This window comes from Pleurotus ostreatus (genome assembly GCF_014466165.1).
Source record: "Pleurotus ostreatus strain PC9 chromosome Unknown scaffold_7, whole genome shotgun sequence".
Lineage (NCBI taxonomy): Eukaryota > Fungi > Basidiomycota > Agaricomycetes > Agaricales > Pleurotaceae > Pleurotus > Pleurotus ostreatus.
In genome coordinates this window covers 572038-592313 of record NW_023503162.1, presented here as the reverse complement: position 1 = coordinate 592313, position 20276 = coordinate 572038, and the positions used below count along the sequence as shown (strand labels likewise).

The 20276-nt window shown below is 49.6% G+C and overlaps 8 protein-coding genes across 8 annotated transcripts; 2 read left to right on the top strand and 6 right to left on the bottom strand.

Moving 5' to 3' along the window:
• Nucleotides 1-1956: 1956 nt before the first annotated feature.
• PC9H_009375 (uncharacterized protein) lies at nt 1957-3662 on the top strand (the record flags this gene model as incomplete). Its single annotated transcript, XM_036778879.1, has 10 exons — nt 1957-1970; nt 2022-2210; nt 2262-2410; nt 2466-2581; nt 2641-2761; nt 2815-2828; nt 2886-3157; nt 3210-3341; nt 3402-3545; nt 3596-3662. 10 exons carry the CDS (start codon nt 1957-1959, stop codon nt 3660-3662), a joined length of 1218 nt encoding a protein of 405 aa, XP_036628268.1.
• A 1091-nt stretch (nt 3663-4753) lies between these two features.
• On the bottom strand, nt 4754-5372 carry PC9H_009374 (uncharacterized protein; the record flags this gene model as incomplete). The annotated part of the gene is made up of 6 exons (XM_036778878.1): nt 4754-4836; nt 4894-4953; nt 5004-5133; nt 5184-5203; nt 5259-5268; nt 5319-5372. 6 exons carry the CDS (start codon nt 5370-5372, stop codon nt 4754-4756), a joined length of 357 nt encoding a protein of 118 aa, XP_036628267.1.
• Nucleotides 5373-6277: 905 nt separating this feature from the next.
• On the bottom strand, nt 6278-7624 carry PC9H_009373 (uncharacterized protein; the record flags this gene model as incomplete). The annotated part of the gene is made up of 11 exons (XM_036778877.1): nt 6278-6404; nt 6464-6489; nt 6544-6584; nt 6635-6661; nt 6712-6813; nt 6873-6977; nt 7040-7171; nt 7218-7250; nt 7301-7360; nt 7410-7545; nt 7592-7624. 11 exons carry the CDS (start codon nt 7622-7624, stop codon nt 6278-6280), a joined length of 822 nt encoding a protein of 273 aa, XP_036628266.1.
• A 697-nt stretch (nt 7625-8321) lies between these two features.
• PC9H_009372 (uncharacterized protein) lies at nt 8322-10404 on the bottom strand (the record flags this gene model as incomplete). The annotated part of the gene is made up of 5 exons (XM_036778876.1): nt 8322-9052; nt 9116-9175; nt 9227-9265; nt 9319-9357; nt 9411-10404. The coding sequence occupies 5 exons, from the start codon at nt 10402-10404 to the stop codon at nt 8322-8324; spliced, it is 1863 nt and encodes a 620-aa protein (XP_036628265.1).
• Nucleotides 10405-10874: 470 nt separating this feature from the next.
• Nucleotides 10875-11389, bottom strand: PC9H_009371 (uncharacterized protein; the record flags this gene model as incomplete). The annotated part of the gene is made up of 3 exons (XM_036778875.1): nt 10875-10885; nt 10940-11229; nt 11292-11389. The coding sequence occupies 3 exons, from the start codon at nt 11387-11389 to the stop codon at nt 10875-10877; spliced, it is 399 nt and encodes a 132-aa protein (XP_036628264.1).
• Nucleotides 11390-11992: 603 nt separating this feature from the next.
• On the top strand, nt 11993-13435 carry PC9H_009370 (uncharacterized protein; the record flags this gene model as incomplete). The annotated part of the gene is made up of 8 exons (XM_036778874.1): nt 11993-12049; nt 12122-12139; nt 12200-12545; nt 12600-12679; nt 12739-12779; nt 12829-12982; nt 13041-13205; nt 13259-13435. The coding sequence occupies 8 exons, from the start codon at nt 11993-11995 to the stop codon at nt 13433-13435; spliced, it is 1038 nt and encodes a 345-aa protein (XP_036628263.1).
• A 91-nt stretch (nt 13436-13526) lies between these two features.
• On the bottom strand, nt 13527-14813 carry CWC2 (Pre-mRNA-splicing factor; the record flags this gene model as incomplete). The annotated part of the gene is made up of 4 exons (XM_036778873.1): nt 13527-14080; nt 14137-14492; nt 14556-14607; nt 14657-14813. The coding sequence occupies 4 exons, from the start codon at nt 14811-14813 to the stop codon at nt 13527-13529; spliced, it is 1119 nt and encodes a 372-aa protein (XP_036628262.1).
• A 231-nt stretch (nt 14814-15044) lies between these two features.
• PIM1 (ATP-dependent Lon protease pim1) lies at nt 15045-18806 on the bottom strand (the record flags this gene model as incomplete). Its single annotated transcript, XM_036778872.1, has 9 exons — nt 15045-15301; nt 15358-15625; nt 15681-16172; nt 16238-16476; nt 16529-16575; nt 16628-16795; nt 16845-17143; nt 17228-17821; nt 17877-18806. 9 exons carry the CDS (start codon nt 18804-18806, stop codon nt 15045-15047), a joined length of 3294 nt encoding a protein of 1097 aa, XP_036628261.1.
• Nucleotides 18807-20276: the final 1470 nt, after the last annotated feature.

The window sequence follows — 20276 nt, the reverse complement described above, 5'->3', positions numbered from 1 at the left end:
CTACGCCTCAAGTTGAAACTAAGTTACAGGATGCATGCCCTGCGCACAATATGGGTGATCGTGAAACCGCGAAGTAAGTGTGGCACTTGATCGTTTCTAGCCGATCTACCCCTCCACCCTGACGAATCCCATCCCTTCCTTGAACGCTCGTGTTAGACAGAGATGGTTCTCTTTTTCTTAGCAATTATCTGGCAATTCCAATGTGGGTCCCATGTTGTCTATATGGGTTAATATCAGCCTTGTTCAGAGTGCTTCGAGAAAGGCTAGAATCTCGGGAGTCTGTGTTAATACCAAAGGAGTGGCGTTCTCTTAGAAGATAATCGCTTTGGTGGACATAGCGCCGTCGTACCCCCAGGGCATCATCCGACCCACATATTGTTGCTACTTCGAACGGTATGCGGGCACGCCTCACCGCCTACATGGTCGCCTACCCTATTGCCTCGGGCCCGTTTACCACTCCCTCGGTGCGATATTACATCACTATGAGGACATCTTTGGGTAACTTTGTTCCTGCGGATGACCCCTTCTTCATTTACAATAGTCATATGGTGCAAAGACATGACGGTATGTTGCAGATGTTTGTATTCATCGAAGTCTCGTAGTCCGTACAGCAAATTTCCACGCTGGCTTCGACGTTCCTACTCTCGGTTTCCAATATGACAGGTTTCGCTACCGCCTTGCAAGTGCCTAAACTTCGCGAAAAGCCAAAGGTGCATATCTGGGCCTTACTCCACGGGTCGTTACATACATGTAGCAGCGTCGCGATGCATCCGCAAGGATTGATGGACGTGCAGAAGGCTTTGAAGCGGAATCAACGGGGTTTTGGGGCACCCCACGGAGGGAGGGACTGCGTACGCCATCGGACACTGGAGAAACCCTAGGTCCGTTGATCGGTTTTACCCCTCTTGCTTCATCTACTAATGCGCACCATGTATACGGGCAACATAGTTCAAGTTTCACCACGCTAGTGCCTGTTCTTCATGGTCGCGTTAGCCTATTGACAAACGAACACAGCCGAACTCTTATCCTTGACCCTGTTAAGTCCGCGGATCTGGTATACTGGGCGCCACTTGCGCGACGTCGAACTTTCTTTGCCTGTTGTCGGTTGTTCACAGTCGTACTGTGCCTGGTGTTCAGTACCGTGTCCTATCCAAACGGCCCAATCGCAGCCAAGCGCTCTTGGTGGTGGCTTCGCATACATCTTCAAGTGCAACAGACATGCCTATAGCGAGGGATCCTTTTTAAAATTATCCCAGGCGGCACTCGTCGCAACCCGGCTTCATGAAGGACTTCCTTTACTAATTCAATTGACTAACAACCCGATGGATTTTCCAGCTTCCTGCACGCCTTCTCACATCCTCCGATATCTGATGAACAGGCACTGCGACCGACGGTCAATTTCTCGCTCTCGGTATGTTTCTTCCCCGGAGATGCTCGGAAATGATTGTGTATCTATAAATGGCGAGATCTTAGAAATCTTGCTGTATTGTAAGTGTATGGTGGAGTCCATATTGGAGCCCTATATGAAGGCCAGCCCAAACGCGTTAGAAAGCCCACAAGCAGCCATCCTCGACCATGATCGAACTTACCCTCTATTCACCGAAATCCATTTTCTTTGCCATAATATGTGTCGCCGCAATTCTTCGTTGCATCTATTCTCAATGGGTTGCACGACGCCTTCCCCCTGGCCCTTCAATCTCTTTCTTCACGATTTGGTCGAAGGGCTTCGAACTACCAAGCGCGTTTGCCTGGCTAGTCTACGCTGACTGGCAAAAGATATTCGGTGAATTTACTTCCTCGCCCCTCACGTCTCCCAAGGAATAACTCTGAAATCAAGGGGACATAATCTACTTCAACGTCTTCGGAAATCCACTCCTCGTACTCAATTCTGCCTCAGCGGCCCACGAGTTGTTGGAAAACCGAAGCGCAATATATTCATCCCGTCCAGTCAGAACGATGCAGACTGAATTGTAAGGTTTCTGTTCCGAAACGCTGAGAACCCATTTCTGATGCCTTTCTAGGATGGGCTTCGACTTCGTTTTCTCTGGGATGCCTTATGGTCCTTCTTTCAAAGAACATAGAAGCCTTTTCCAGAAACATTTCCAACCGAGGGCAATCAGCAAATACCACCCAGGCATTATCAAGCATACTCATACGCTAATCCGCAATCTGTACAACACCCCGAGTAACCTTGAGCATCATCTTCGCAGGTAAGAATTAACGGTCAGCATGAAATTTCATCTAAGCGGTGTCAACAACAGAACCTCCGCGGCCGTTATCATGGAGATCTGCTATGGTCATCATGTCGCAGAGAAGGGAGACGAATATGTTGCTCTAGCGGATGAAGCGCTAGCAGCAGTTAACCAGAGCAGCATCTTCGGGTCCTACATGGTCGACTATTTACCATGGCGTTAGTGCCTGTCTCCTTTGCTCTAAGCGACATGTCGTCTGATGTTATTTTGCAGTCAAGTACGTGCCGTCGTGGATGCCTGGAGCAGGGTTCAAAAAGCAGGCGAAGGAGTGGCGAGGCCTCGCCGAGAAGATGTTGAATAGCCCTTTTGACATGGTCAACCGCAAGATAGTACGTCACGAATAGGATCTGAGTGTTTGGATTAGACTAACTTACTTCGCTATCATCAGAGAGAAGGGGCTGCAGAACCTTGCATGATGACTCTGGAACTCGAGGATTGGTTCGCGAAGGGCTCTCCCAATGACAACCGTGAAACACTAGTGAAGAATGTGGCTGCTGGAGCTTACGCAGGTAAGCCTCGTTGAAACTCGCCATTTAACCGAGCTCACGTATTCTGTTTTCAGCCGCGGTCGATACAGTAAGTTTTATTGAGCCAGCTCCATTCCAAGAACTAACGAAGCCTTTGCGCATCTAGACGATGTCCACTCTCTCGTCGTTTTTCCTCGCCATGGTCCTTCACCCGGAGATACAAGCGTTGGCCAGGGCAGAACTCGACCGCGTCGTTCCCGCAGATCGTCTACCACTGTTCTCCGATAGATCAGAACTTCCAATCATCGACTATCTCGCCTTGGAGACGATGCGATGGAATCCATCCGTAAACATCGCGCTTGCCCATTCAGTAACCGAAGACGACGAATATCGCGGTTATAGGATACCGAAAGGGACAACCATCCTTGCAAACATCTGGTGAGCTTCTATTACATGACCCATTGTCGCTGGAGTTCATTCAGAACATCAGGACCATCCTTCACGACCCACAGCGGTATCCAGATCCCAAGAAGTTCAGCCCGCAGCGCTTCGCTGACACCAAGGGCAACTCGGAAAAGCAAATCAATCCCATTCCAGATCAAGCTTTTGGTTTCGGGCGAAGGTAATTCAACATCCAGTGCCTCTGTTGCTACGAGCTGAATTGATATTGATAATTCTATAGAATATGCCCTGGTCGATTCCTCGCCTTCGACACGATATGGATTGCGATGGCAACAATTCTTTCTGTCTACCAGATCGCCAAAGCTTGCGACGAGAAAGGAAATCCCATCGAACCCGATGTAGCCTACACCCCCGGATTGATCAGGTAGGCGACCCAGCTCCCACACAAGACAAAGATACTAAATACTCGATCAGCCGTCCGAAACAGTTTCCGTTCAGGTTGATTCCGCGGGCGCACAAGCTAAGCGCATTGTCTGATTGATGCCTGGTCGTGTCGTGGAATGATACAATTGATCCTGATAAGTTAATAATAAATACTGGTAACTGATAACTATATACGCCAGCGTAATGAGTACCTGTAGTCCACTGTAGCGAGCGATTTGAATATATGTAACTTCGGTGTTAAACGTTAGTCGATTACTGTTGACCGTCGCTGGCGTGATTTCTATGGTACAACTCCAATGGAGGGGACGGTTGGAAACGGGCTCAAGCAATTGATATTCGAGACATCATCGCCATCGATGCAACGGGCATAGTTTGCTTGTTCCCGCACATGCAATACTACCCTGCATGTCAGGATGCTATGCAATACTCGAGTGAATCTGTTCAGTCGGTGAGTACTTGAGTAGCCAAGAGGAATGAAAGACGCCAACACGCATCATACATACGATGAGAAAAGATTGACAAAATCAGTCTGTGGCAGTGGGTCAGAACTCGGAAATTGGAACAAAGCTCGAATACCAACCGATAGTGTCAAGATAGTGACGACGTTCGCTAGGGAGAAGACTGAAAAAAGCTGTTTGCATCGTGGTGCCCGTTGAGGTGATGCGCCAGTACTCACTGAACAAGAGTACGTAGTATGCGACGCCTAGGAACAATCTATCAATATGGGAACCAGACAGCGAGGCAAAATGCTACCATCAATGTATAAAGCATCAAGCAAGGGCGAACTTCGCTTCGCAGAGTACACGGATACTGCCTGTACCACCATCAATATCATGATGCCTAATCATAATCAGAGTCAGCAAGGCAGTTTCAGCGAGCAGTAAAGCCGCAAGTCACCCGCATCATAGATCAGCAGCACACACCAGCAGACATATAACAAGACATTTCCCACATCGGCAAAGCAAGTAGCTTTCTCCGGCACTGGAGATCTCATTGCTAGTAGAATAATCCCGATCACTCATTGTGGGATGTACAAGAGGAGAAAATGATGCGTACCATGCGTTGACTCTAGAAATAATCCCATCGAAGTGAATATAGCCGTCCAGCATGTCAGGAAGAAAGCGGTGAGTATCATGCCCAGCATGCGGCTGCGCGTGTATAACGACCATGTCCGGATGGTCAGGATAACTAGAGGTTGATCAACCACGGGTATGATGCATTTGAGACGAATTCCATACTTTCTCCGATTGCTATGCCAATTGTGAACGACCCTGCGCAGTCCGAGACAAGTCAGAAAGTATCCCAGTGTCGAAGATGACGATCCTTACATGCCGAGAACCTATACACTCTCTCGCAGGTGGACGTTTCAAGTCCAGGGAATAGCTGGCCTGACGAACGAAGTAAGAGAGGTGCAGCAACAGATGGAACAGTTACCCACTATACAGTGAAATGCCCACGTCGAGAAATGGCGCATATCTTGTGAAGAAGAAAAGACAGTCTAATAGGGACAGATTTCTGCCCCATGTATACTCGATTTCCAAGTTCAACGTGAGGACATAGTCATAGACCTAGAGAACACAATTGAGGCTTCATCAGCCTCGCATATCGGCGAACGCACCAAAACCATTGCACTGGCGACTGAAGATAACCCTGTTGAGCATATTCGTCCATTCATAACGAAGCATAGACATACTGTCCCATAGCTGTTCGCTTTAGCAATTTGTTTGGGCGTTGCAAGGGAAAGGGAACTCACTTTCACTACTTCGACATGGTAGATGGAGGCGATATCAGCCTGAGTGAGCAGCATGGCGCCGGGGGGGGCGGTGTGAAACCAAGGTCCACCTTCTTATGGTCGGGTTCTATCAAGGAATCAAAGAATAGCACCAGTCGAAACATTGATCTATTGACATCAGCTTCCTGATCAAGCTGGCGATTATCAGTCGAAAGCGTGAGATCAAGGCGCACCTAGTGGAGGCGCGGTCTGTTGGGATGTAATCAAAACGTAAGTAATGTAGTTGAATGTCACGAAATCAAGCGCTCGAGAATACGACTCCTGTACCAAATGAGACATTTACGTATCCCTTCTTTGACTTCAACGATACAGGGTTGGAACGAGGGAGCCCGAAAACGTGGCATGCCTCCCTACTTGCTCGCGTAGATGAAGGACGATTCTCGAGATAAGAGTAGCGTGGATGGTCCTTGAAGTCTACGGAAAGGTGATAGGTCCTGATAATGAGATAATTGAGAAAGTTACAAAAGCTCACCTTGAAAAGAGGTTGACAAGTTCCCGCTGTGCGTTGCTGGTGTGAGAGTAGCAACATCACTGGATGAGTCGGAGGTCTAGTCGTTGCTGTAGGTAGAGTCTAGTAAAACCTAGATTACGAGATCTATGGGTGTACGTGTCGATGATACAAAGCCAGCCCACGGCGTTATTGACGGATTTGGCTGTCAATGTAAGAGAGTGTCGAACATATTCATTGATATGAAGGCCAAGACTCATTGTCCCATGACTACGTGAATCAATGGGTTCACGTCGTCTACGTTGCGCATCATGCAATGTGATCAGCATTTATCAAGTCGGCATGTTGCGTTATTAGTTTGAGGTCTGACCGGCGTAGAAAGACGAGATGAACTTCGAGCTTGGAAGACTTGGAAGCGGCGCTTTGACATGACGGTAAGATCCGGAATCAGTGCACAAGCTGATGGCATTTTTTAAGAGGCCTCTGTGGAAATATATGTGGCAATGAGAGTGTCGGAAAATGTGTTAAGCTTCCCCGCCTGCTCGCGAAGGTGGAGAATGACTCTAGAGGACAAAGCGGTGTGAATAGCCCTCTGAAGTCTGTAGAGGAATCGTGTATCAGTAACGCGATGTACAAAGACATCTTCGGAGAAGCTCACACTGAGAAGAGATTGACAAGATCCCTCTGAAAGGAATCATCAGTGCTGAAGCAGCAGATAACATGATACCCTCGACTTACGGGAAGTATCACAATGGTGATGATGTTCGCCACAGACAAAACTAAAAGCTTCGTCATGGCCGAAGGATTAGGTGATCAAAAAGAGACGTACTGAACAATGCGATGTAGTATGTTATACCTTGCGGCGATTGAGGACCAACAATGCCATTCGCATGTTTAGGTACTCACCATCCCTGTAAAGAGTGAACACCAGCGCAGACGAGCCTCTAGGTTGTCCACGGAATTGCGCGCATGACTTTGCACCAGCTATAACCATCAATAGCATGGTGCCTATAGAGGGCAATGGTAAGCCTTGCCCTTACGGGAGTGTTGACAATGGAAAGCCTTACCGGTATCGTACACAAGGACTAAAATCCAACACAGATAGAGGTTAACATTTCCCGGGTCCACGATGCAAGCAGCGTATTCGTATTGCGGCATCCGAAGATTGAAAACTGGGACGAAGAGAGAAGTATGAACACGAGATCATGCTCCCATAGTAGGCACTTGGTTTCACCGTTTGCGTGTGTCAGGAATGTTCCAAAAAGGATGAATATCGGGACCCAGCAGCCCAAATAGAACGCGGCTAAGGCGATACCTAACCAACACTTCGTCTTCCAGAGCGTCCAAGTTCGCATTGTGAGGATCACTACGAGTAATCAGTCTCCGTAAGAAATATACAAAAGCCTAGGCACCTTCAGATAGGGCGATGCTGAAGCAGAATGACCCTATGAAGGCGGCGTTATCATGGCGTACAGTCCTGAGTACAATGACCTACAGGCGGCTAAACGGTACAGGAGCTTGCAGTCTCGGTCACTCAGCGTGGGTATCAACTGGGCTATAAGATGGATCAACCTTGCAGGTAGGCGGGTAATAATAACACTTACCGCAAAGTGACACGGTGATATCCACGAATGGCATGTATCGATTGACGAAGAACAACACACGGATTAGACTCCAGCGTTGTTTGGACCACATGTAGTGATTCTCCAATTCAAAGGTCAATACGTAGTCGTAGACCTTCTGTATGTCAGTGGCGAAAGTCACTCAAAGCCATTGCCCAACGCACCACAATAGCTGCGCTTGCGACTGTGGGCATCATTCAGTATTTTTTAGAGAGTTAGACGGCTGGAGGTGCATTACGGGAAGTATACTGTGCACGTCAGATAGCATCGACGCAAATTGGTGAAAGGACCACGCACTAACACCCAACGGAGATACTCGAGATTGGTGGCCTGCATCGCTGACATCGCCGAACGGGTTCAAGCGTTTTGTGACCACCACAAATAAATAATGAAGTCAGTGTTAGAAAGGAAGGGTTTGTGCACAAGAACATTTCGTTCAACAACTTTATGTCTGCGAGACTGATGTATTTCCATCAGTAGAGTACTTGACGGCGGTCTAGTGATTGTGATGCTTCTGTTATGCAATTCTGTTATGAAGAAAAGTGGGCCTTGAGCTTGAGGGCCTGACCCGATAACTTCGAGCAAGAAGGTCGTGAGAGAAATGACCGAGCCCACACGCCATACATACCGAATCCCACAATCCAACAGTTGCCACCATGTGAGAATCATAGGGTTGACTCTCACCGCTGTTATCATCGTTGTCCCATCGGTTGTCGGATGCATGAGTTGCGTAAGAGACAGAGTGGGGCGGTTGCTGTGGGACAAATGTGTTTCTATGTATAGTTGTGCGTATGCAACATGATGCGCTGGTAAAATGAGTGTGAAGGAAAACTTTTGCGTATGAAAACAGGACAACACGAGTGATTCCATCCTTGACTTATTGACGGTAATTTATCAATTGATTCTTCTACCAGGTACTGGTCGCACTAGACGCGTCGCCGCATTTCCGATGTCCCCGGTCGATTTCCCTCTTGATGTCGCTGAAGGGCCCGGCAATCTGGATGGCGCGGAAGTTATCCGAGGTAAGCCGGACACTTTTCCTGGGATGCGCGATGGCTTCAAAACGGCCGCCGGCGAGTTCGCGCTGACAGATGGGGTCTTAGTGTCGGGAATACCAAGAGGCACCCTGCGAGCGGGAGGACCAGTTGTTGGGGGTAAAGCAGGAGATGTGACTGCACGAGTGGTACGTACAACCCCGATAGTTGCTCCTGAACTCCCCTGGGAAATTGTAGGCCTGCCTGGAGCACCAGAAAGAGCGGACACAGTCGAGCTGGCGGAGGTGCCTTGTACAAGTTTAGGCACTGGTGGACGAGGTGGCTTGAAACGGGGAGCCTGGGAGGGCACGCGCGCAGGCCTGCTACCGCTGCTAGAATCCTTCGTGGCATCAGAGAGCGGCAAAATGGGTCTCGACGAAGAAGGTCGTATGGCATTTATCTCCTCTGGGAGGTTACTTGATCGGGGACGCGCTTGGGTAGGTTGTTGTAGCCTTGATCGCTTAACAATCTTGAGCGCGTGGACAGGGGGAGGAGCCATGGAAAGGGCGGTAGGCTTAGGGGTAGCGCTTGAATTAATTGGCGGTTTTCGACTGTGGAAAGCTTCCTTCATTAATTCCGTATTGTCGTAAGCTGGAGCATGAGGTAGATGAGTATACACATCGGCATTACAAGCACCACAAGGTTGGCGCGTACCGTCGTCAAGTGATTTCGCAGTCGAGAGTGGGGCATTCTTTGGGGACAGCTGGGGAGTACCTATTATAGAGCGTGAGTGAGCTAGTAGGAGGAAAGACGATGTCGGTTCACTTATTGGAGTCTCTACCAGCGAAAATGCTTGGGTTTCATCTACAAGCGTTAGGCTTAAACGTGTTCATCATTCGAAAAGGGGGCCTCCACACCTGAAGTTGGCATCTGGATGTCGTCCAGGAAGTTGAGAGCTTCGAAAGCGTAAATAAAAACATAAGATTGAAGACAATGAATCTCATCTTACTATCAGTCCCCTTGGTGGTGTCTTTGGATGCTTCGTGACTCCTTCCTGAAGCTTTCACTTGAACGTCGAAGCTATCATCGTCATCGTCGAAAGAAGTCTCCATTCCAGGTCCCCCTGCCGACGCGAAGAAGGATATTTTATCGTTAAGAAGGTCAAACGAACTGTCTGCTTCTTGCATCTGCAAGCAGAACGACTGTTGAAGGTCCACGGAGCAACGCCGAGGATCATCGATAGCTATATCAGTCGACTTCCGGGGTCGCAGTGTCGAAGAGGGTGAGCTTGGGAGTATGACCGGTGAGTCCTCCTCTTTGCCTGTCACAGCTGTGGGGGAACTATGCGACGGCGAGGCAGCAACTGGAGAAGAAATAGTAATCACGGGGTTGAACGACGATTCTGGTGACGGCTGCGAAGACTCTGAGTCGGGAATCGATATTGTTAGGTGGTCAGGGGTGGTCTCAGATGTCGGCAATGCCAAAGATGGCGCCTGGTCCTCCGAGTGATCCGGAAGAGCTCCGTAGTCAGTGAAGTCGGTTGGAATTAATGCAGGTGGGGTGCGCTCCTGATGGGTAAGTGCAGAGAGTCCACGTATATGGGATCTGACGGCCTTGGGCGTAACGGGTTCCTCGGCAGTAGGTTCATCAACAAGCGGTGGTAAATCGTGTGGCGCCAGTACCGTCGTGTCGCCTTCATCATCTCCACAATCAACATCTCCTTCCAAATCTTCGCTCAGCTCCTCCAGACCAAGCGACATGATTGAGAATTCGTCCACTGTTATATCACCAACGTCAACGAGCCTCCGAGTGAGCGTAGGCTGCATGGGTTGGAGGGTAGGTTTATAAGTGCGGTTGAAGAAGGCAGTCATCGTCAGCCCATCAGCAGGCTTCTGCGCACGGGTTGGCGTGGCGTTCTCCTTCTCAGAATCATCGCCCAGTGACTGCGTGGTGGATTGGTTCAACGGGTCGAACATGGACAGAATGCTTTGCCGAGGATGCATGATGATTCCCTGCGAGTAAGAATTAAGCATAAGGTGCAGTGCGCGATTGCAAATCGGAAGACAAGGATGAAGTTACTGGTGAAGGAAGAAGACAGCGAACAAGCCGGTGCATGAGGCGAGCGCGACCAAACCCACTCTCCACGTGACCGTCTTTGAGTTCCACCCCCTATTTCGCTCCAACCTTCACCAAGTTTTAGGAGTTGCTTAGGAGGAGCTGAAAGCTATTGGCTGTGCAATGTCTAACGACTAATTCTGTATTTCACGGTCTAATAATACCTTCTTTGGTACCTCAGAGTTCCCAGCCGAAGCAAAGGTTCTGCCGCGTGTGGTGCTTCCAAGGTGGATAGATAGGCTGATACATACAGATAATACTATTTAATAATAAGATCTGCGTGCCAGTAATAGCGACAGAATTCTTTTTGTGACAAGAAATGGTCGTCAGCAAACAAAGACAATGCCGGAATCCAAGTCTATTTGGTGGCTACGATGAAAGTAAGTATGATTTTCCCCACACGAAGCGCGATGCAATGCTCACATTTCCCTTGATCGTTAGCTGATGCCGATTGTGACGACCCCGAGCTTCTACTAGCTTGCTGCGGACGACCACTCAAAGCCTCTTTGGGATTCACATCAGAGGATGGGGAGTCTGGAGCATCCTCTACTTCAGAGAGACTTTGATCACGAGCGCTGCCGTATACAGGACTTTCTGAACGGCTGCTTCGGACATCCCCCTTTGATACATCGTCCTCCTCTTCTTCGTCCTCGTCTGCGTTGTATAGGTCGTAGAAGTCCATGTCGTCGCACTCGCTGGGTGTTGACGATGATCTAGAGGGCAGAATTATGTGAGTCCGTCGTACATCGTCCAGCCAGTGCAGAAAGAAACCTACGGCTTGGATCTGCCCTCTCGCTCGTCTTTCGCCGTGGAATAGTAAGACGAGACTAGGTCATCGACTAAATCCGGTTGAGTGTTGTCCGCGAAAGGCATTGGTAGAGAGAGTGGCGATGTGAAGGGAAATGAGAGGATGACTTGGTCAATGTTCTGTCCACAAAGGCACCCAGTATTTATACGCAGGGTAAGGAACGGGCGGGCGTTAAGGAGACGGTGGGACGAAGACCCAACTTTACGGTTATCAGGATGGGGATGGGTAATGCATGGACTCTTCGAAATTAATCTCGGCTGCAATTTATATGCTTATGTTCTATGTAGCATAAGCCAGGACTGATGGAACGGAGCAACGCCTCACGTGTAGTCATTTGGCACCTGGCATAACGGTGGAACACTGACCGGTCTGACGGTGAAGTGGGATCCCCTGTAATTAATACTTCGCGGCACACAACTAGGGCCCCAATAATATATTGAGCTAAGGTGGAAACACCATATCGTAATTAATGCCCCAGGGTGTCAATGTTTGGTTTCATTCCTAACATGAAATCGCAGTGAAATCGATTTAAGAAGTGAAAATCTTATCTGATACTTATCTGATTGAAGTCATCACGTGTCATCACAAGAAGCACACGCCGAGGACGGCATCAACGACGACGACCGTACACAGCAGCAGCAGTCAATTGACCACTTCTGTTTCTCAAAATGCCTCCCAAGAAGCAGCAAAATGCGCCCAGCGGCTCCAAGGTGAAGGAAGACAAGGTGACTCCTTCCCCATGTCCCCGCTCTCGAAGGACACTAACTAACCAAGGAATCCACGTCTACTCTTCATAGACCTTTGGGATGAAAAACGTTTGCGTTGTTCACTACCCCGTATCAGCAGCGATCTCACGAAACAACCGAAATCTCTAGAAAAATAAATCAGCCAAAGTCCAGAAACACATCGCTCAGATCCAAGCACAGCAGGCCGTGACCGGTAAATCTCGTGAGGCACTCGCCAAGGAGAAGGAGAGAGAACTGCGGGAGAAGGCAAAGGCTGAGGAAGAGAAACGAGCAAAGGAACAGGCGGCGCTGCTCAAACCCGTTCAGACACAGAAGGTGCCATTCGGCGTCGACCCTAAGACAGTCCTGTGTGCATTCTTTAAGGCAGGCAGTTGCGAGAAGGGAACGAAATGCAAGTTTAGTCATGATCTGAATGTAGGCCGGAAGGTCGAGAAGAGGAATCTGTACGAAGACGGTCGCGAAGAGAAGATGCAAGGTGCGCCGATCGTATACGTTGATTGAGGCGCAGTCCTGATGCCATGTTCTCCAGACACGATGGACAAATGGGACGACGAAAAATTGCAGAGAGTCGTTCTCTCCAAAGCTGGAAACCCTCGGACGACCACTGACGTTCGTATCGCCTCATGCTCTCAATGTACGCCTCTAACACGTTGCTTGTATATCTACAGATTGTTTGCAAATTCTTCATTGAAGCCATTGAAACACAAAAGTTAGCCTCGAAAATCTCTTCATTTTGGCTAAAGCTCATATGAATGTAGATTCGGCTGGTTCTGGGAATGTCCAAATGGGAACAACACTTGCCAGTACCGACATGCTTTACCTCCTGGATTTGTCCTCAGGTCGCAGAAAAAGGCTGCTGATGATGCGGCGAAAGCCAATCAAATCAGTCTGGAGGAATTCCTTGAGGTTGAGGTGAGTATGACTTCATTGCGCCTCAATACTCTGAGCCTGAAACCGTTTGACATGCCAGAGACATAAATTGGGCTCCAAATTGACCCCTGTTACTCCGGAAACGTTTGCTGTATGGAAGAAGACGAGGATGGACAAGAAGGATGCCGAAGCCGAAGCAATTCGCAAAGCCAAAGAACTGCAAAGTTCAGCAGGAAAGAACTCAGGAATGAGTGGCAGAGACCTGGTATGTCGCTTACAACCCCTTCATGTTCCGTTATTGACGTTTCGCTCGCGTAGTTCCAATACAACCCCGAATGGTTCGAAGACGAGGAAGAAGCTGAGGAGGACGAATGGGATCTGGCGAGGTTCCGACGACAGAAAGAAGAGGAGGATCTCGCCGCCGAAGAAAGACGAATTGCAGAGTTGCAGATATATGACAGCACAGATGGCAGCGGAGGCGGTTCTGGCTACTAAATGTCGATAGTCCTATGACCCAGCGGCATTGCATGTAAGCTTCACTACTAGCTATATCATCATGAATGTGTACAGTACATAACACAAAGCATTACTCGTCATCACTACCATAGTCCGCAAGGTTTAAGCCGGTGGCTGACGCCTTTATTGGTGGTTTCGGGGCGACCATTCCTAACCCGTTACGCTTTCGAATCTCTGCGAAATACTTGAGACTTTCCAGTGTATCCACGCTTAGCAAGCCAGAAGGTTTCGGGGATTCTTGAGCAGGAGGCTCTGGCGGGGGAGAGGGTGTGCCGTAGCCTTCGTCTATACGACGGCGTTTATTGGAGTTGCCTTCTGGGTCGCCTTCTGCCTCATCGAGGTAACCATCGTCCAATACATCGCCCTCTTCCAATGCTCGAACCGCTCTCATAGCATCCACAATTCGGGGATCCATCTTGGCACGAATAGCCTCTTGTCCCATATCTTCCAATCGCCGTTTCTCTGCTACTTTCTGCGTTGGGTTCGGGTCTTCCGTCGCCCACCGAACGTTGAGAATTTCGTCATTGTCGAGAGACTGGCAAGCCATGGATTCTTTAGCGAACTGCGCGTGGTATTCTGAGACATAAGTTACGAAGGCAACACTCCGGTATTGCAAAACCCGAACTATGGATGAACAATTATTTCCCTGGGTTGCGGGAAGAAAGGTTTATGATACGCACTTCGTTCGATATCACCCCATTCCCTAAAGTGCCGAAGAACCACTTCCTCCGTTTCCTGCCCGTTTCCAGTCTCTTTGATTCTGCCAACGTAGAGTGTCCGATTTTGCCGGTTAAAGCTTCCAACACCACCCATATCGTCTCGATAGTCGGCAAATTTGTCGCGAGCGAAGCAGTCCTTGGAACTATCCGGCATCGCCTTTTCAGGATCAGGTAGAGCGTGGAGATACTCGCATTCCCATCCGTAAGGACAGCAACCTCGAGCAAAGAATAGGCAGCAGTATCTTATCCCAGTCGTGTTCGCTCTTGTCAAACCCGAGTCACGTTTGATCTGGCACCGTGTTTGTGACTTGACTTTGCTAAAGAACGAAGTCAAAACCTCGTATCGTGTCGGGTTATACAGCACACAGGCAAATACTTACTTTGAGTAACTGTCCTCCCTGTCACCGCCGGCCCATTTATTGTACCAGATATCTATTCAGCGTTTAGCATTGCGGCGTGTTACTAATGGACATGGACGTACTGTACTCCTTGCCAGTTTGGACGGTCTCTTTCTTCTCTACATCTCCGGGTTTAACCTGCTTGCGAGCAGGCTTCAACTTTTTGAGTGGTCTGGGAGCCTGCGTAGCCGCAATTTGCTGAACGGCTTGCTGTTCTTCGGTGTTCTCCTCAGTGTTCATTGGCAAAGTGATTATGTTCCCACGCTAACTAGAAAAGAACTATATCCCCAAATCCTAAGGTTAGACAAGATGTGGAATAAATCGATTTACATTGATCTGGGATTAAACGATACAATTATCCTGACGATAAGACTATGTCTATGTTACTAGCACTCCTGGTGTGGAGGAATAACGTGTGATGCGGCAAAGTGGTAAGTGCGAATGCAGAAGACAGGAAAGCAATGCGATGATCTATAGATTTGTGTCCTTCCAACGCTCTGTGATGGGTTCACCCCGGAAGACCTCGTTCAAAACTTCCCTAACGTCCTCGACGTATACAAACCGAATGCCCGTCTTCACGCTCTCCGGGACATTCTCCTCGATATCAGCGCGGTTAGCAGCAGGGGCAATAATCGTTTTGATACCGGCGCGGTGAGCTGCGAGTATCTTCTCCTTGAGCCCGCCGACTGGGAGCACCTGTCCAACCAGTGATATTTCACCGGTCATAGCTGCGGAGCGAAATTAGTAGCGTCACTCTTAATATCAATTTGTGGGGACTGCGTACCGATATCGGGGTTGATCTTGGTTTTTGTAAAGAGCGACACGAAGGCGGACAGAATGGCAGTTCCCGCGCTGGGACCTTCCTTGCCGATGCTACCTTCCGGCATGTGGACGTGGATGTCCTTGTCATTGAGGAACTGCTCATCGGGTGACGCGGTGATGCCAAGCTGGTAGGCATGTCCCTTCACCCAACTTAAGCCGAGCTGCGCACTTTCCCGAATTACTTCACCAAGTTTACCGGTCAGTTGCAAACCACCTTTTCCAGGCATGCTCTACGGCACGTGTATTAGAATTAAAATACTCAAGCCAAAAGAAAAGCGACGTTACCATGGCCTCCACAGGCATGACGGCACCGGAGCCATTGCCTAAGTAACCCAGACCGGTACTAACACCCGGTGGAGGGGGCATCGAGTACATCCTGTCTTTCTGATACACAGGAGGACCGACGTAATCCTTGAGAGTTTCGGGTGTTATGGCGATATGCACAGTCTCCGGTACCTTCATGGGCTGACGTTCCTGCGTCGTGACGGTCTTGCGTTCAGCATGGGATGGGGGAGGTAGATCTGTAGGCGTCGACACTGGGGCAGATTCATCGGCTGGGATCGCAGAAGCGTGCTGTGATGATTTCGAGGTCGACTCTTCCGACGAGGCTGAAACAGGGCTGGTGTGCGGCTCATTACTCGGCGGTTCCTGGGATTCCACAGACGCAACTTGGGCATCCTTTTCGCCAATCGCAGCCTCTGCACTTGGCACCGCAGGCTCCGGGAAAACGTCTTCACCGAGATCTTGAACAATCTTCAAAGCGGCTTTACGGTAAATCTGAGGTCGGACACCACTCGTTAACTCTCCGCTTGGTAATGCGGGCCGCAAGAAGCTGAACTCACCTTGTCGATGTGTTTCTTGAGGTTACGAACGCCGCTCTCCCGGCAGTAATATTTGATCAAGACGTCGATTGCCTCGCTGTCCAACACGACATCGGCCTCCTGTAGACCAGATGCCTCCCGTGCCTGAGGCCCAAGGTACTTCTCTGCAATGACAGATTTTTCCTCGGAGACATAGCCTGAGACCTCCAATACTTCCATACGGTCGAGGAGAGGTGCTGGGATCGTGTCGAGATTGTTGGCTAACAAAGGGACATTAGCGATCACAATACTTGCTTGTGGAAATATGCGTACCAGTGCAGACAAACAACACTCTTGACAAATCTACGGGAACATCCATGCTATTCAAACCGATCAGCGAAATGACTCCCCGAAAAGTAAGTTCGAACATACTAGTGATCCAAGAAATTGTTGTTCTGCTCGGGATCCAACATCTCCAGAAGAGCACTAGCAGGATCGCCATTATGTCCGCGACCGATCTTATCGACCTCGTCGATGAGCACAAGAGGGTTTTCGGTGCCAACCCGCTTGAGCGCCTGGATAATCTTGCCTGGTAGTGCGCTACAAACGAGTCAACGTCGTACAACTTGGAAGTATAAGCGGTACCCACCCAACGTATGTTCTCCTGTGCCCTTTGATCTCAGCGACGTCGGTCAAGCCACCGACAGAGAAACGGAAGAACTGGCGTCCGAGCGCCCTGGCGATACTCTTTCCAATACTTGTCTTCCCAACACCGGGAGGGCCAACCAGACAGATGATCTTGCCTTGTACGGTACCGCGAAGCTTACCAACAGCGAGGAATTCGAGGATGCGCGATTTCACGTCGGTCAGGCCATAATGATCAGCGTCCAGGACAGTTTGTGCATGCGAAATGGAGTAGTTCTCAGGAGAATGTTGCCCCCAAGGAATCTATAAGAAGGTCAGTTGTCAATCGATATAAATACGAAAGTAAGGGCCCGCCTGAGTAAGCCACTCGAGGTAGTTCCGAGTAACATTGGCTTCGCTGGCCGCTGGTTCCAAACCAGCCAGCTTATTCAATTCCTCGTCGAAGACTTTCCTCGCTGCTTCAGGCATCTTCAAGCCCGCCGCCCGTTCCTTGAACTTCTCGATCAACTTGTCCTTCCCATCACTCTCCATGCCCAGCTCCTTCTTGATACCCTTCAACTGTTCCATCAAATAATATTCGCGTTGCCGCTTAGCGATCTTGCTGTCAACGTCACGGCTGAGTTTACTTTGCAATTGAGCGTTGATCAGTTCCTTCTTGAGTACCAAAAGTGCTTTGCGGAGACGGTCGTCCACGACAAGAGACTCGAGAACGTCTTGGAGTTCTTGGACTTCACCGGTGGAGACTGCGGCAGCGAAGTCAGCCAACTTGTCTGGTTCGTCGAAGACGTTCGAGGCAACCTGGTTGATAGAGAAGTTGGTGATCTGGTCTCGGAAGAGAGGGTTGAGCTGAGCGATATCTTTGAACACGGAGACGATTTCAGACATGAAGGCGCGGATATATTGGTCATCCTTGTTGTAGGGCTGGGTATAAAGGTTCTCAACGTCGACGATAGAGATGGCATGCTTGTGTAGGAAAGATGTCTGAACAGGACCTAGAGAGATTTCAAGTCAATATAAAACACTGAAAGCCAATAACGATAGTCATGCCTGTGATTGGCTCCGACTTCGGTGCAGCAGGAGGTTCAACTGTCTGTGGCTCTGCCTCATCTACTTCTTCTACTTGTGCAACTTGCCCGGCCTTGACCAAATCAGTTATCTTGATGCGCCTGTGAGGGTATAAGACCGCAGTTAAGCCCTCTTCCTTTTCCTCGCCAGTAGAACCAACGCTATTCGCGGCGAAAATGCTGGTAATTTGGGCAAAAACACCAACAGGATGCACTGAATTGATGTCCGTGATAATATCCGAGTCCGTATTTTCGTCTTTGAGGAGGAAAGCACCAAGGTAAGGTTGTCCGCGCTTCATCATCTCCTTAATCGCGGCGACAACGGCGGGATTTCGGATAACGACAGCTTTGTAGAAACCGGGGAATAGCGGCCGACGAGCAATGGGAAGTGCGAGTACTTGAGGATATATTTCCGGGACAGACTGTTTCGCGATGGAACTCGCGCCTTTACCTGGCGCATTCGGAGGCGTAGAATCTGGTGGTGGTGTCGGTGGTGGCGTCGGAGGAAGTTTGTCATCTGAGCCTGAGGATGAAGAAGCCGGTGGTGCAGAGTCATTCGCGCCCGGGGGACTACTGCCATCCTCTTCAGAAGAATCCAGCTTCACTGCTTCACTCTTCCCCCGCTCCGCCGAATCTTCTCCGTCCACCGGTTTGTCGTCCCCACTACCCCCGTTCTTATTGTTTATCCATCTCGGGGAACTAAGCAGCTGGGATGGCTTGGCCAAAACCGACGAGGTATAGTGCAGAGTTCTTCTCGATGCCGTTATAAGACTGGAAGCCTCTCTGCGCGAACTAGGACCTGCCCTGGAGAGTTCAACCAGCAGGTCCCTTCGACAGCATGGGTGAAACGACGGTCTTGATAGCGAGTTTGTCGCGGTTCGCAGACCTTTGACCCAGCTCATGCCAGTAAAGGTGAAAGCGCACACGAACACAACTCGTCAATTGCGAATCTTCACGGAATTACTCATCCTGTTTGCCGCTGTTGCCCTAAGGCTTCTCAAGGGCGCCTATTTCTCATCTTCCTCTCATGATGATCCTGACTTCGACTGAATTGGAACGAAATGCCTCCCCCCGTTTCCCAGTCCCATTTAGGATGCGCTAAGATGAAAGACGGGCAAGAGACGGGCTCGTTTCTTCGCCAAGAGTGTAGGTAATCTAACCGTCGTAGACGACACCTTACTAACAATCCCACCTTGGATCATTGACGATTACTATAGGTACTCACCACTAATGTGAATGGGGATGGTACTAGACCCACAAATTCATCGCCAAAGCCAAGCGCTTCATCCTGACAAAGGCTCAAAGTACATCCACCAGCCCCATGGGAGAGGATAGACGTACAGTCGCCATTTCGGAAGCGTGCTGTCCCCAATCTTAATTTGTGTTGACCTTCGCTGGTTGGGCGCGCATGACATAACGGCACCAGCCACCATGGATCACGAAGTTGGAAGCACCGTGGAGGCCCTGGAGCTCACCCAACTGGGTGCCCCCCGATTTTCCACTGAAGACCAGTTGAGGAGACTTCGCGCGCGCCGAGGCTATTCTTACCGTGGTGCCATGGATTTTCTTCGCTGCATCATTCAGTGACATGAACGTCTTCTAGAATGTATTCTCACTGTCCCCGGTAGTGTTCAACTGCCGGAAACTATACTCTATGTACTGCTATGGTTCGCAATTTTCTCATCATCATGGTCAAGTGCCCTTCATCAAGGATACAACAGGGAAACGACCCCGAAGTGATATTAGCACGATGACGCAGGCATCAGAAATATTGGACGGCTCAAGCACGCTAACTCCTTTCGAAGAAGGTACATTATCTCTCGTAAGTACTTCTATTGTTTTCGGGGTTACTAGATGGAGTTCCAACATTATTCCACCTTTTAGCTCGCCCTCACAAAGCCATGCACAATCGTAACGCGTAACGAACGACATCGCTGGCCAGCGCCTGTCTCGCCAAACCGTCGTAACCCCATGCCTCTACATGTGAACTCGTAGATTCCAGAAGACCCATATCATCCTGAGACGTCCCTTCCCTATTTGAGCTACGGAGCTCCAACCGCACTTCACAGAGTTGAGATACGTACGGCCAACAGGAACCACTCATCGGTGACGATTAGATCTCATGCAATCTACTTTGCCATCATCATCGAAGCAACTATGGCAGTTCCCGATGGCATTACCCGGCACGTACCTTCTGAGTGGGCGAGAGAATGTGGCGCGTTATACACGCGCTCCGGACAACTGTAAGTTGCGACTCGTCTCCCGTCTACTAACATCCAATACAGCATGATTCTTTACCGCATTCTAGACGAGTGGTGACAGTGCGAAACTCGGGAACGTGGGCGCAGACCAGGCCTTCCCGGAGTATATTA